This window comes from Plectropomus leopardus, chromosome 20 (assembly GCF_008729295.1).
Source record: "Plectropomus leopardus isolate mb chromosome 20, YSFRI_Pleo_2.0, whole genome shotgun sequence".
Classification (NCBI taxonomy): Eukaryota; Metazoa; Chordata; class Actinopteri; order Perciformes; family Serranidae; genus Plectropomus; species Plectropomus leopardus.
The window spans coordinates 15,003,009-15,017,461 of record NC_056482.1 but is presented as its reverse complement, the minus strand read 5'-3'; the positions used below and the strand labels follow the sequence as shown (position 1 = coordinate 15,017,461).

General features: G+C 39.1%; 1 protein-coding gene across 1 annotated transcript; it reads right to left on the bottom strand.

Annotated features, from left to right (window-relative positions):
• Nucleotides 1-980: 980 nt before the first annotated feature.
• On the bottom strand, nt 981-14,385 carry ggt1b (gamma-glutamyltransferase 1b). Its single transcript, XM_042509330.1, has 13 exons — nt 14,145-14,385; nt 10,471-10,675; nt 10,112-10,245; nt 9,914-10,003; nt 9,449-9,641; nt 9,204-9,364; nt 7,415-7,564; nt 5,773-5,909; nt 4,761-4,948; nt 4,544-4,671; nt 3,474-3,586; nt 3,214-3,327; nt 981-1,974 (listed from the first exon to the last, which is right to left on the bottom strand). The coding sequence occupies exons 2-13, from the start codon at nt 10,635-10,637 to the stop codon at nt 1,828-1,830; spliced, it is 1,722 nt and encodes a 573-aa protein (XP_042365264.1). The 5' UTR covers nt 10,638-10,675; nt 14,145-14,385; the 3' UTR covers nt 981-1,827.
• Nucleotides 14,386-14,453: the final 68 nt, after the last annotated feature.

The window sequence follows — 14,453 nt, the reverse complement described above, 5'->3', positions numbered from 1 at the left end:
ACTTTGGCATCCCAAAGCCACTCCTCTAGTGCTAACCCTCACTGCTCCTATACAGCCCAAACAGCCCTGCCACCTTCAACAGACCCAGGCTGCGTTTATGCGAGCTCCAGGTAGTGGCAGTACCACCTGGCTATCACAGATACAACGCTAAGCAAAACTACTACAAAGCTCTCACAGATGCAAGCTAAAGTACTATAAAGCTATCACAGTTACAAGGCTAAGCTACACTATAACATGGCTATCACAGATACAAGGCTAAGGCTAAGCTAAGCTAGCCATGCTAGCTAGGCTAGTTATCACATGGCTATCACAGCCTACAGACAGATACCACAGGCTAACAAAGATACAAAGCTAAGCTAAGCTAAGCTAACACATGGCTATCCCCCAGGAGGCTAAACTGAGCTAACTGAACTAGCTAGGCTGGCTATCACATGGCTATCACAGCCCAAACAGCAATACCACCTTCAACAGACCCAGGCTCTATTTATGCAGACTCCAGGTAGTGACTGTGCTGATGCTACCTTTCCTAGCACATGCATCACAATTGCCAATATACTACAACTTACATACAAGACTCAAGCTAAGGGAAATAAGGGTGAATTGGATCAACCAACACACTTACTTGGATGGCAGCATGGTCTCACACAAAGAAACTCAAACAGGCCATTCCCACTCTTAAATACCCTCACACTTCCTGGATTTTCTCCTGAGAGGACTGATTGGTGGATCTCTCCACCTGATCTCAAGGAGTTGTCCGTTCAGTGGATCCCCCTGCTGGAAATTACAATTATGGGTAAGAAAAAAATAATGAGTCTTTTAAAGTCATGGAAAAATTTGAAATTTTGTCCTGAATATTTCTTCTGTGCAGTGATACAGTTGCTGGATATAGTTCGGTAGAAAGAAAATAGCTCCTGAAACGCGCCATTGAGTTTTTCAAATACATTTTTCGGGCATTTTGGAGCAACACAAGCCGAGTGCCATCTAGTTCCATTATAAAATAAAGTGAAGGCAGACATTTCTACAGCCAATATCTCCAACACTTAACAACGCACATCAAAAGAATCCAGACTGATAAATAGCACTACAAACAAGAACAAAAATAATTGCTTTTATTTCGGGGTGTACTGTTGCTGCTGCTTATATAAAAGGTCAGACGTTAACGATTACTGTAGACATCACATATATTTTTAAAGAACAACAGGAAACAGCTTTACACTACTAATGATTTACAAAGTGCTTCATAAATAGGGGAATTGTACACATGTGACTGACAGTGTGAAAAAAACACTGAGTGTAAAGCTGTCTTTGAAACAACATCTAATGTCTTCTACTTACATGAAATGATAGGTCTTTCTCACAGCAGACATTTTGACTTGTCTCAGTGGGAAAAGCGCAGGTGTTACTAACGACACTAACGATGGCTCTGTTCTCGTCAGGTGCTGCAGTAAGAGTGAGAATGCAGAAATCAAAGCAGCTAAATTGAACTCAGCCATCATGCATTTTATTATCCACACCTGTGTTGTTCCTGCTGTGACATGCCAAAATGTCCCCTGTGAAAAAGGACTACGATGGGACATAGATGCATTGGACATAAGACTAAATATTAAGAATTCATTTCAGACTGAGGCACATTGTTTTTAAGGTCATGACAAACAATAAGTCAATGTTCTGTTATCTGAGTAGCATGCTATGAAGCACATGAACTTTATTCTAACTTCATTGTTGCCGACGGTGGCTCTTTATTAAGTCTCTAATCTCTCAGCTCGTACCACAGGTGTCAAGGTTCACACGGCTGCAGTCTGCATAATCACAGGTGTGTTTATGACCTCAATACCCAGCTGCGTACGCCCACTTGCGAGGATCTGACTTAGCGTGGAGTCCGTCATCGTAGCGAACCACCGCCTGCACCACAGCTCCTGTCGATTTGAGGAACTCTGTCTCATGGTTCTTTGATGCCAAACCATCCAGGATGTTCTGGAAGCAGGAGCATACAGTATATTAAGACATCCTGAATAGGTGCAACATGTTGTTTATGTCACACAGCAGGGATCAAACACCCTGTGTTTGCTTCGGAAAGTTTATATCTGCATGTTGGTGTGTTCACCATTTTGATGAAGAGGAGTGACACCAATTGAAAGGTTCAGTGTGTAGGATTAAGGGGGATATATTGGCAGAAATTGAATATAATATAATCAGTATGTTTGCCTAAGTGTATAATCACCTGAAAATAAGATGTTGTGTTTTCATTACCTTATACTGAGCCTTTTATATCCACAGAGGGAGTGGGTCCTCATCTATAGAGATCTGCATGTTTCACTGCCATGTTTTTACAGAAGCCCAGAATTAACCAACCAACCTGTTCATGTTTGCCAATATAATCAGCAGCCTCCCGAGGACATTTTTTTTATGTTAAACTGCTTTATTGAGTATCTTTGCTGTTATAACCCTCTGAAACTGAAGCAAACTGGCTCGATTTCTTTTTTAAAAAAAATTAGAAAGACATCAGTAGAAAGTAAAAGGAATTTACAAAATTAAGAAAAATAAGTAGATGATCTGGGAAAAGTTCTTAAACAGTTCTAATAAATCTCTAACCTTATAGAGAAACTAAGAAAATTATATATATATATTCTTTTTTCCCTAGACTTTTTCCCCACCTTTTTAGTACTACTAATTTCTTGCTATTTGTGGAACATTTCTTACAAAGTTGCTTATTGCCTTTTCTTTCATATTTAAGAAACAAAAGTGCACCAATTTGCTCAGGATTAAAGGGTTAAAAACTAGTGAAAGGCATCTGAAACCAGCACTAGAAAAGTTATGATGCTCCACGTTTCAAAGGGTTAAATCACTTATTCCATGAGAAAACAATGAAGTTGTTGAAGATGTGCTGCCCATCACACAATTCAGCAGCAACAGCAGAAAATGAGTTTATATCCCAGTGAAAATGTCAAATCAAAGGTTTGTTCTCCAGTTTCTGTTTTGCTATTTTCAACCACATATTAGATTATTGCCACACCAGCACATAGTTTCCTCCCTGTAACATCAGCAAATCCCTGCAGCTAGACAAAATGAACAGGGTCCCAGGTGCGAGACATGACTGAGGTATGAGGGCTCAGTGTTAGCTGGGCATTCAGTTGAAGGATCGTCTCCCAACACACCAGACCACCCTGCCATTAGTCACATATATCAGTATTGTTTGCTGTTGGTGACACTCACTTTGTCAAAGTCAGGCTCAGCCACGGTGGTGTTGGGGCTCAGCTGGTTGTGGAGTCTTGGATCTGACACGGCTTTGTTCAGATCGTAACCGAAGAACAGTGCATTCAGAATCACCTACACAGAGGATACATTTCAGCCAATGCTGACTTAACAGCCAAGGAGTAATTAAATACTATGATAAGATATACTTTATTAATTTATATGCTACTTTAAATGTTTACAACAGCTGTATCAACCTCTGACTGCAGCTTGTATCTTACCTGAGCAATAGAAGTAGTAATTTTCGTTCCTCCTGAGCCTCCGACCACCATCTTGACTCTGTTGTTTTTGTCAAAGAGGATGGTTGGACACATTGACGACATCGGCCTTTTTCCTTTTAACAGAATTCGAAAGTTGTTTAAGTAAAGAAGTTTAAATGAAACAAGTGCATGAATTTTGCACCAATAGAAATAGATCTTTTTTAATTGCCTCACAGCAATGAATCAAACAGCCTTGTCTCACTCTCGGGGTGTCAAAATGTGCCGCTTGGGCTGTTTAACATCTGGATGAGACGCACTGGGCTTTCCAGCAACTCCAATGTAAACCCTGCTGTGTCACTAATTGAAACAGAGAGGAATGGACATAGCTTAAAGAGTGTGAAAATCCACTCAGTGTGGGTGGTGGATTGGTACAACAAACACCGGACTTTGACCCAGTAGACCAGTGTTTGAGACCAACAAATAACATTGGTTGTGGTGTTTGTGCCACACACAGCTGGATGTTCTTTTAGTAACATCCAAGATCTTTTCTGAACCTTGACGAGGTAGTTTTGTTGCCTAAACCTCACCCTGTCTTTTCGCCAACTGCGTAGGTCAAGATGCGACACAAAAGGCTGCCTGCAGCGTCATTAATATTGTGGCAATTTATGTTCAGTAGGGATAAAATCAAAGTATATGTTTAGGCATTTGTGTGTACAGTAGATACTTAAAGACCCGTCAACACAAGTATAGTGTACATTAAAGTTGTGATAAATCACTTTTGTTTGACATTCCATTGTTTTTTCTTCCCGTTGATCACTTAAAAAAATTTACATTAAATCTATCTTGACTCAATAAAAGATTAAATTGTCCAAATGGGGTCTGAATCCCCCCTGTATTTTTAGTGTTAATGTACAAAAATCATTATTCAGAAGCCAAAAACATAATAATTAGTGTCAGGCAGGGCAGGTTGACTTCTGCATGACCTTCAATCAGCCTACTGTTTAATTCTCGTGTTTTTGAGAACCCTTATGTGGGTTTCAATGAATGTGTGTGTGTGTGTGTGTGTGTGTGTGTGTGTGTGTTAATCTAACCTGGTCTGATGAAATTGTTGGGTGAAGGAGGCACTCCAAAGCTGTTAACGATGAGCGGAGAGCTGAAGTCATCCATCTCATTGTTGAGAAGTATCCCTGTTGATCTTGACATGACTTTGGAGCCCAAACTGCAGGAGAACAACAACCAATATAAACTGGGACTTACAGGCACCAGGCACATTAATGTGAATCAGTAAAAAAATCAGATGGGTCATACAATCGGTTGATGGTGCTGGTGGCGGCTACGGCGCTTCCATCTTCTGCTACAACAGAGAGATGTGCTGTGCCGTGGTTCTCAGGAAGGTAAAACTCTGGCTCGTAGTAGTTCATGTGATGTGTGGTTTCATCTGTGATCTTTTTGCGGAGGTCATCGGCATATAAACTCGAAGTCATATTCACGATCAGCTTTGAAAGAGAAAGTGGGATGTGAATTTAATTATTATGCCAAATACTCAGGGAAAGTATTGTCTGGTGTTGTTTTTAATAAAGTATTGATTCATATTCAGGCGAATTTTACAATTGTTCCTACTAATCTAAAACAGGCAAAGTCCTGCATGCTTTTAATTATGTCTTAAATCACTCATGATGTGATAAATTAGCACAGATTCACTGGTTCCTACTAAACTAAATGTGATCATTTGGATATTTTCTCTTAAAGTCACTCATTTTACTATAGAGGGGGGAATACATTTCTCTTTACCACAAACCATTCTATGAATTTATATGCTATATACTATATACTTTGCAAAAGCAAATATGTTTTGGGAGACACATGAGATGGTTAATATTGAATCTGCCAAGTTGGAAAATGTTAATACTGTATTTAATTTGACTCCTTTTATGGTTTGGTTGTTTTTAGGCACTAACAGTACTTGATTAAGGTTAAGTAAAGTAGTCAACATTGTTTTAATAATAAGGTAGGATTAAATTAAAGTTTTTACTTCTTCCTACTCCTTTTCGAGCATGATAATGATGATAGATGCAACTTGTCTTATTTTATTTATTTACTTATATAAAAAAATGTTTCTTTCTTTTTTGTATTTTGAGTATTACATTTTTCACTGCTGACATCAATCAGTCAATCAATCAAGCATTGAGCATGTTTTCCCTGCTTACATTAGAAGCTGCTGTTGTCTCTGGATAATTAGCACAACAATTTTGTGGTTCACCAGAAACTAAAACCAGCCTGTGAACTGTTTAATTGTGTAAAGCAGAGACCATGAACTTACATCTGTGATGTTTAGATATGCTGGATCTCCAAGTAAGGTCCTCTTTGCATAAGCAAAGCGGAAGGCCTCCACGATGCGATGGTAGGCTGTGATCTTCTTCTCTGTGTTTGCCATATTGTCTGAGTTGAAGTTGTATCCTGTAGAAAGTACAAGTATGATCAGTTACTCCATTTAAACCACAGCTTCACTCATCTGTCTTAATTCAGATGGCTGTTCAGGTAGGAAAGGAAACAAGTGAAATGCACTTGACCCGACCCATTCATGTATTTTTATTTAGTCTAAAAGCTGCCGTGACCAGACCACGGGTATTAGCTGAGCTGACAGCCACAGGGGGACACGGGAGGAGAAGCTGAGGGAACCAGAGAGTTTTTGGTTTGATGGGTTTCAGCTGTCAGACAGAGGCAGAAGTCACGGTAAATCAGCAGGATGAAAGTTTTGGGCAGTCACTGAAATGTGTGCGTGAAGCCTCCACCACCCAACTGTGTCCAATTAGAGGTAAATTGGTAAGATTAGTGTTAGCGTGTGAGGCAGGGGGCCGCAGTGAGTGGGTGGCCAGTCAGAGGAAAGGAAAGGTTCAGAGAGATTAATTACTTTAGAAGGAAGTTTCTCGTTTAATCCTCAGAGGCACACACTGTCACTGTACTGAAAAGTAGCAGAGAGGAAGTGTCTCTAACACGGACAGTTTCTGCAACGAACGGCCAACATAGGAGAAAGTTCAAGCAGAGAGTGCACACATGATTTATGATTATATGATGATAGACTGAGGAAGGAATGATTTGATGAGCAACATGTTCGTGAACTTCGTGACTGATCAGACTCCTCAGAGCCTCTCAGGTGTGAGGAAACAGACAGCAATTATGTTCCAATCTTCATAATTTCAGTCAAATGAAAGACCTCCTGTCAGAGTTACAGAGTCGTTCCCTCGGTGGATTTAACTTCATTCTCTTAATCGGAGGAAGTTCAATGTAAACCTGATATTGTCACAGTAGCTTATTGTGTTATGTCATTCTAAGGCACCGTCTATCAGTGTTACTGTATCAACAATGTTCATGTTTATAAGTAAACTTTAGGTACTTTTTAAAAGAATCGGATAGAACCAGGCAAGCTGTTTTTCTTTGTTTGTAGACTTAATGTTAAACTTAGTCAGCTGGCTGCTGTGCGTAGCTTCATACAGACAGGTGAGTAATGTCAATATCCTCATCAAACTCATCAGAAAATGTTTGACTCTTCCTTTTTCAATGTAATCATCTTGTATTTTATATTCAGCCATTAAACTACAGCATCACAATTACATATAGCCCTATAACAACGCCACGCATCTTCTGCCTTTGGTTCTCTCAAAGAAGTCGTACATCATATGTGTCACATTTTTCATAGTATATAATGTTATAGGCCTGTAATATATGACATGTTATAGTAGTGCATGCTAGTACTTTATAAAACATGGGCCCAGAAAGTAGTTCATGATATTCTTAGCTAACCTTAAGCCAACAAACCATTTTTATTCTAAGAGTAGATTTGCTGCAATGTGGATCAACATGCTGCTCACATTGGAGTCTCACAGAGTGACTGGCGAAGTGAAGGCAGCTCACACTGAAGCACTCCCACTCGGGATGTTTTTGGACAAAGCATCAAGGCTTACCATTCAAGATGTTTAATATCAGTGAGAGCACAGGGCCGCTAGCGGGGGCATTGGGAACAGCCATGGTGTACTCCCCCACGTTCACCCTTAAAGGGTTCTCATCCAAGACAGGCACATAATCCTTCAGATCCTCCATTGTGATGATACCGCCTAAACACGGATTGACACACACTGTGAATGCACACTTGGACAGAGCTGGAAATACAAATCCACCTTAACATGGAAATTAGCTGTGCAGAGAGAGGTGGATGTTAGGATATTTTTGTTATATGTCCTTAAGTCTTTTCAGCAAATGACTTTTAGCGATAACAGAAATGGTAATGATGATGATAATGTCATTGAATGTGTGAGACTAATGTGCATCATGGCTACAGAAACATAATCTAATCTGCAGAACGAGCTGTTTGGATTGTAAACTAAGGCATAAAGGTCAATAAATTCTGCAACTTTTTCACCATAAATAACAAAAGTGTTAACTTGCCTTTACAATTATTTAAAGTTGTTTTTTTTACCTAACAAAGAAAGGAAGCTTTTCTATAAACAATCTTACATAGACCATTTGGTAGAGTCATAGAATGCCATCAACTTTTAATATGATGAAAACAAAATTAAAACTAGACTGTTCCACAGTGGGATCACACCAACGCCAAATCGGTGTGTATGGTGCAATGAAGAACATGACATGAGAGAAGTGAGTTTGGTGAAAAAGATGAACTGGGCCGTATTAATCGACACATTCTCACTTCCAACATGCAAATGCAGCGCTCGGTGGGTGGCCCTGTGGGTCAAACTAAGATGCTCTGGTACCCCTCCAGCATCGGTTTTAAACACATAGGGATGGTGCATCAATAACACTCCTTACATGTGTTTTGTCTTTTCAAAATAAACTTTTGTTTTCACAGAATATGTACATTTTTCACTTATTAAATGTTTGTGAAACAAACACTATGGTTTGGCTTAAAATTAATATGTCTCTTACTAACATGATGTAACATCACATGACATACTGTATGTCCCCAGTGTAGTATGCTATACATTCACACACTTTGTTATTTTGATTTCACACAGGAAATAAACAGGGGTCTCCTGGTTGTTTGGCCCATCCACCTCCCCTCCTGCCCTTCTTATATGGACTTTCTCGCTCTATATACAACTGCAGTTGCTTGGCCACTCTACCAACTGAGCTGCTTAGCATCCCAGTAGCTCAGCTGGTAGAGCAGGTGTCTGTATCAAATTAAGGAAAAAATCCCCCCAAAAAATCTTAAGAAAATATTCTGCCGCTTGGTGTTTCTCAGACCGCTGCTAAAGGGTTCCTCAGTGCATCTGAAGTCAAGGGCCACTGACCAAGAACTGTTATTTGATTTATTTTATATGCCCCAGATTGTGCTTTATCAGATGGGAATGAGTGATTGCAACAGATACAGTTATCCTTGACTTCAAACCAATGTGGGTCAGGGACATAAAATGGATGGACAATGGCTGCTTCCCTATTTCCTCTACCTCTATATTCATACCTCTTGCTCTGACCACATCTATCTTTGAACTCAACTTTCATTGTAATCCCAACCACACATCTGCAAATTTTCATTACTTCAGCTTGCACAGTTATGTCGTTATTGCATTAACAAACTCTATTCACAGACAGACTGACGAAGTAAGGCAATGCACTCAAAACTGAATCTGTGGTAGTTTCTTGGTGTCTATAGGACAACATTTTGCCATGATGACACACACAGTCTCACAAGGTGAAAACAGTACTAGCCAAATTGTAAAAGCTGATAAATCTTACCTGCTGCCTGAATATCAGTCACAAGGTTCTGGGCCAGTGATCCCTCATAGAAAGCATCAGGACCCAATTCCGCTATTTTCCGATAGGTTTCTCCAAGCTTTGTAAACTTGATGGTGTCATTTTCTTTTAGGACGTCACCATTTTCTCCACAAAACACTTCACTGAAATAGAGGGAAAAAATCACTTAAGATGGTAATGAAACATGTTTTGAGTGAGTTTCATGAACTTAGGTCAAAGGCTCTCACCATAGAGCTTGATCTCTGATGATTGTTTCCTTGTGGCTGGACAGAGCAGAGGCAAGCGCCCTGCCCAGAGGAAAGCCGTTTTCTGCAAGATGAATGCTCGGCTGGAACAAGTCCTTCCAAGGAAGTTTGCCATGTCGTCTGTGGGCCAACTCATAACCTCGAATCTCCCCAGGTACAGCAATAGACAACCCTCCTACCAACCATGGAAGCCAAGAAAACAAGCCTCATAAGTTATTTTCACATTATTTTAAGGCATTGGTACACATACTACAGTGTGATTTGACTTCTAAGTCCCAAACTATTGCTGTTTTTTTATTCCTGAGTTGAGAGTTTATTGAGCTGTCTGAGAATTTCCACTCTCTCTTATGTTTGTCTCTATCACAAGGTCATCCTCTTTCATAATAATGTTAACGTACAGTTTCCGTCAGCTCATTTCCATGTCTGATAGCGCTGGTTAAACATTACCTTTCTGGGATAAATCTGTACTGTTCCCGAACATGTTCTCTGTTGCATTGCCTGGTGCTGTCTCCCTGGCATCAATAGTTTCAACCTTCCCTGTGTGCAAATCAGGAGATGCATTTAGGATCCAGATAAGCAAGAGGTTGTATTAGTAAATTGCATAGACAACAGAAGGCTTTGTGGCAGTGATGTGTGTGATATTACCAGTTGTGGCGTTGTAGATTGTGAAGAAAAGTCCTCCCCCGATGCCCATACTGTGAGCGTTCATAAGTCCAACACACAGTAAAGCAGCTATCGAGGCATCAACTGCAGACCCCCCCTTTACCATGAGTATGTCTCTGTGGTCAAATTAATTAAAACACACACAGGGAGGGAAGGGATGGAGGATTTGTTTTTACACTTAAGATCTCAAGACCCCTTATTGGCAAAGAATACAGTAGGTTCTCAGGGATTTGCAAGGATATGTGCACACAATGGTCATGCCACTATATTTATGCATGCATGAGTCTGTTTGCAGCATAGCTGTCTGTCCAGAAAGTATGATTCAGTGTTTAAGCTCTCACCTGCCGACCTCTGAACACGGCCCAGCATCTGCTGCCACAGCTGCCTTCAAGTATACCCGCTCACTTGGTGGCTTCCTTTTTCCGACGCCAAAGAAGACGCCCACGAATGTGCCGACAGATGCCAACAGCAGCACTGTCAAAGCCACAAATATTGTCTTCTTTGCCATCTTGATAGCGTGGAAACAATAAATGCCTTATTTAATGCCTGTAAAGAGAAAAAGAAAATTGTGTACATGTATATTCATGTATATTTAAATGTATGGAAAATACAGCCGTAAAGAGCTGCACTTTGTAAAATCTAAAACAAACTGAAATTACGCATAAAAAACAGATCACAGAAATATCAGCGAACTCAAGCTATTGCACTGGATGGGTGGACCTTTTTGGAAGCCATAAGGACACAGGACAAAATTAAAATAATGCACTGCAGGAATTCAATGATGCCACCAGCAGCAACATGCCCAAGCAACAGGATGGAATTTTTTATAGTAGCTGCTGATTTTAATCAACTCAACTTTCAACTCCAAGATGTAGCAGGATCAAGGACAAAAGTAATTTTGTGTTTTTAAACTACCTTCTACCTTCTAGATAAGTATCCAGAAAATTGAAGGTATATGATATCCCAAACCTATAATTAAGACTTATGTATTGAAATACAAATGACTCAAAACTGTTATATACACCATTAACTCCAGTTCAAATGAGAGAATGACTGTATAAAAACAGTAGTACACAAAACCTACAGTTTATTTATACCATGATTAGCTTAAAACAATATGTCAGTTTTGTGTCATATTTTCAGATCTTTGTGAGATTCACGGCAGCTTTATCTGTATTTACAAATTAAAACCTGGAAACGTCTGTTCAAACAGCATCAAAACACACTGATGAGATTTGTTTGCAGAAACATTATTGTCTTAAAAGTCACAATGAAGACATTACTCTATACATTATTATTTCCACTGTCATATTGGATGTCTGACCAGCGATTTAGAAAAAAAAAAAACAGATTCCAAGCAGGACTGAAGTTTAACATCAGCTTATTACCAGAGAGTTGCATGTGTGTCTTCTGTTGCAGCATGTGCCAACAGGTCAATAATGTTAAATGTCAGTAAGTGAGTAACTTCAATGGTCAACAGTCCAAGTGCGTCAGAAGTTATTTGGGTACTCATTGGCTCAAACGCAGTCACGGCTCACTGGTTGTCTTTACTGCAAAAGAGAATGACGACTGAAATGACTGTGACCCTGTACCTATGAAGCCTTAATGCCACCTCTTTTTGAATGTACGTCATTAATTTTAGTTTTTAGAGGGACTCACTTTAGTCAAAAAGTGCATTCCACCAATTTGGCACTGCACCCCCAAAACACTGTTCGATTATTCATGATGAACAGTTTACAGAAAAGGATCAAAACTGAAGGAGAGGAACCACAGATATCACCTTTTTTATTCCATGCAGACCATATCAGAACCTGGCACCTATATTACCCAAAATGCAACTCCACAGCTGAAAGGTCAATAAGAGATTCAGGTGTGTGAAACTAGTAGCAGATTTATATGTCCATTATAAAATCTGATCAGTCTTTATATCTCATCCTAATTATCAAATAAAATGTGTTGATCTGTACACTTGTAACCTGTTATTAATATTTATTTTTTACCGCATTCACCTGTTTTCCTGATCAAAAAATAGCCTCTAACCATTTTCTTACTTGTAGTCTTTAGCCTCAACCAACTCTGTAACCCAGGTGACCCCACTTGAGGCAATCAATCAATTAATTTTATCTGATTTTGTGCAGTAGTACTCCCCAAGTAATAATAAACTAGAAAATATGCACAAATATGATACTCATAGTGTTCATCATGATGTTTGTTCTAAGTAGTGCACTGTTATTTCACTAAAAACAAAGGTTGATGGATTGATTTAAAGACAATTCAAGCCCAGTCAAAATCACGTCCATTTAAACACCAAGCTGCCAAACTTGCAAGGATTTAGCACCAAATAGCACCACAATAGCTCTGTGATTTATCCACAGTAAACAAGACTTAAAGTAGAGTTAAGTTTTAACAACTGTTGCACAAAGGTTACCTGTGGGCAATAGGTCGAATTACATGGATTTACACTGCATGACTCCTATAAGGCTGAAGAGGAAACACTACAGCAAGAAGTTCAGTATCTGCTTCTTCACATCAAAAATCATACTGAGTTTTCTTTTTAAATGTCAGCGTCAAAAAAAAAAAATCAAAATAATGTTCACATAAAAGCTGAATGAATGGAGGTTTATAAAATATTTTACCACTCTGTCAAGCAGAATTTACAGTTAACTGACCTACTGCCAGTCAAATAAATTCCTTTGCAGGGCTCAATAAAAAAGGATTGCCCAGGGCAAGTAAAATGACACAGTAAAATCTAGTAAATGGAAAAAAAAGTGGTCAAAAGTCAGTGGTAAAAAAAAAAAAAGAAAAGAAAAAGAAAACATGTTTTTTTTTTTAATCAGCCCATTATTTCCAATTGTTATTTCCAACCCTGTCCAATTGTTCAGAGTTAGTGTAATTCAGTTCTTATGGACTTTGGTTACTCTTAGGTGTTTTGTAGGCTGTAAATTTTACTGTATGATACACACACACTTTTTTTTAAACTTTAGACAACATGTTATTAAACACGTGTTTTAAATACAATTATCTTAGTGTTTGGGCCTCTGTTCTCAGGCTTCAGGTAACTTATCAGGGTATCTCATCTCACATATCTCCGTTGTGTCTGATGAACTGTGGTTGTATTTTTAACCATTTTGTAAATAAACTGAAGTGGTCTGAAGTGAGCCATCTCGCTTCCTTCTCATCTCTTTTGAGAGTTGCACATGGACGTAGGCGCAGATTTTAGTGGGAACGCATGGGGCAAGCCCCCCCTCAATATACATTAATATATACAATATACAATAACATATGCATTTGCTTCCCCTCAATTAAAGCATCAAAGCAGCAGAGGACATTTATTTTGACAAAATGTGAGGTATTTATAATATAAATCAATACCAAAAAGGTTCAAATTGGTACATAAAAATCACCAGAATGCAGGAAATTAAGTGTTGATGCTCAAAATTTTCTTGTGGAGGATCCCCAGACCTGCCATTATAGCATATGAGCTGAAGCACAAACCGCATTTCAGTTATCCTGGAAACAGAGATTTAGCTCTGCTGGGAAATAAACCTCTAAATAGTTGTGTTAATGTTGTATGAATCATGCACTGAGGAGGCTTGTATGTCTGAGATGATGTGACTGTGAGGTAGTGTATCCTCCCGGCTGTGCTTCCAGCAGCCAATAAGACAAATAAAGAAAAAGTCGAGAGTATTTTAGCTTAAAAATTCCCCCCATTTACTCCAAACCCTAAAGCCTACTGTCACGCAGATTCTTTGGTCTGTCAGAGGAAAGAAGCCAGATTACGTAAGAGGCACGTGAATTGATTTAGTTCCACAGTATTAGAGCTAATGTTGAGTGTTACAATACACACACCATTTATATAAATTATTGCCTTCTTTCACATCTTAAAGTACAAAGTAACCTCAGCAATTAAAACATAAAAGGGCATTTATTAGGTAAAACAGTGGAGCAATTTGAATTGAATCCTGGATGTTTGAGATAAACCTTCCCAGACATGTAAAACAATTTTCTATCTTACCTTGATTTCTCTGGGGGCCCTCTGCAACAGGCTGCTGACTGTGTGCGTCTGCCCCGATCTGCAGCAGTTGATAGGTAATAGACTTTCTAAGGTGCTCAATATGTAACTATCACCAAGTCATTAAACTTTAACCAACCCCGCCATAAAACACCTATCTAGAGGGAGAAAAAAACGCAGACGGACACAGAAGAAACAACTTGAGAAACATTCAAGTTATCACTTGAATAATTAGTCATCTGTGTTCAATCTTCATAACTTTCTAAAATACCACAGAGCAATTGCATGACCCTGAAACTGAGAGGAAGCAAC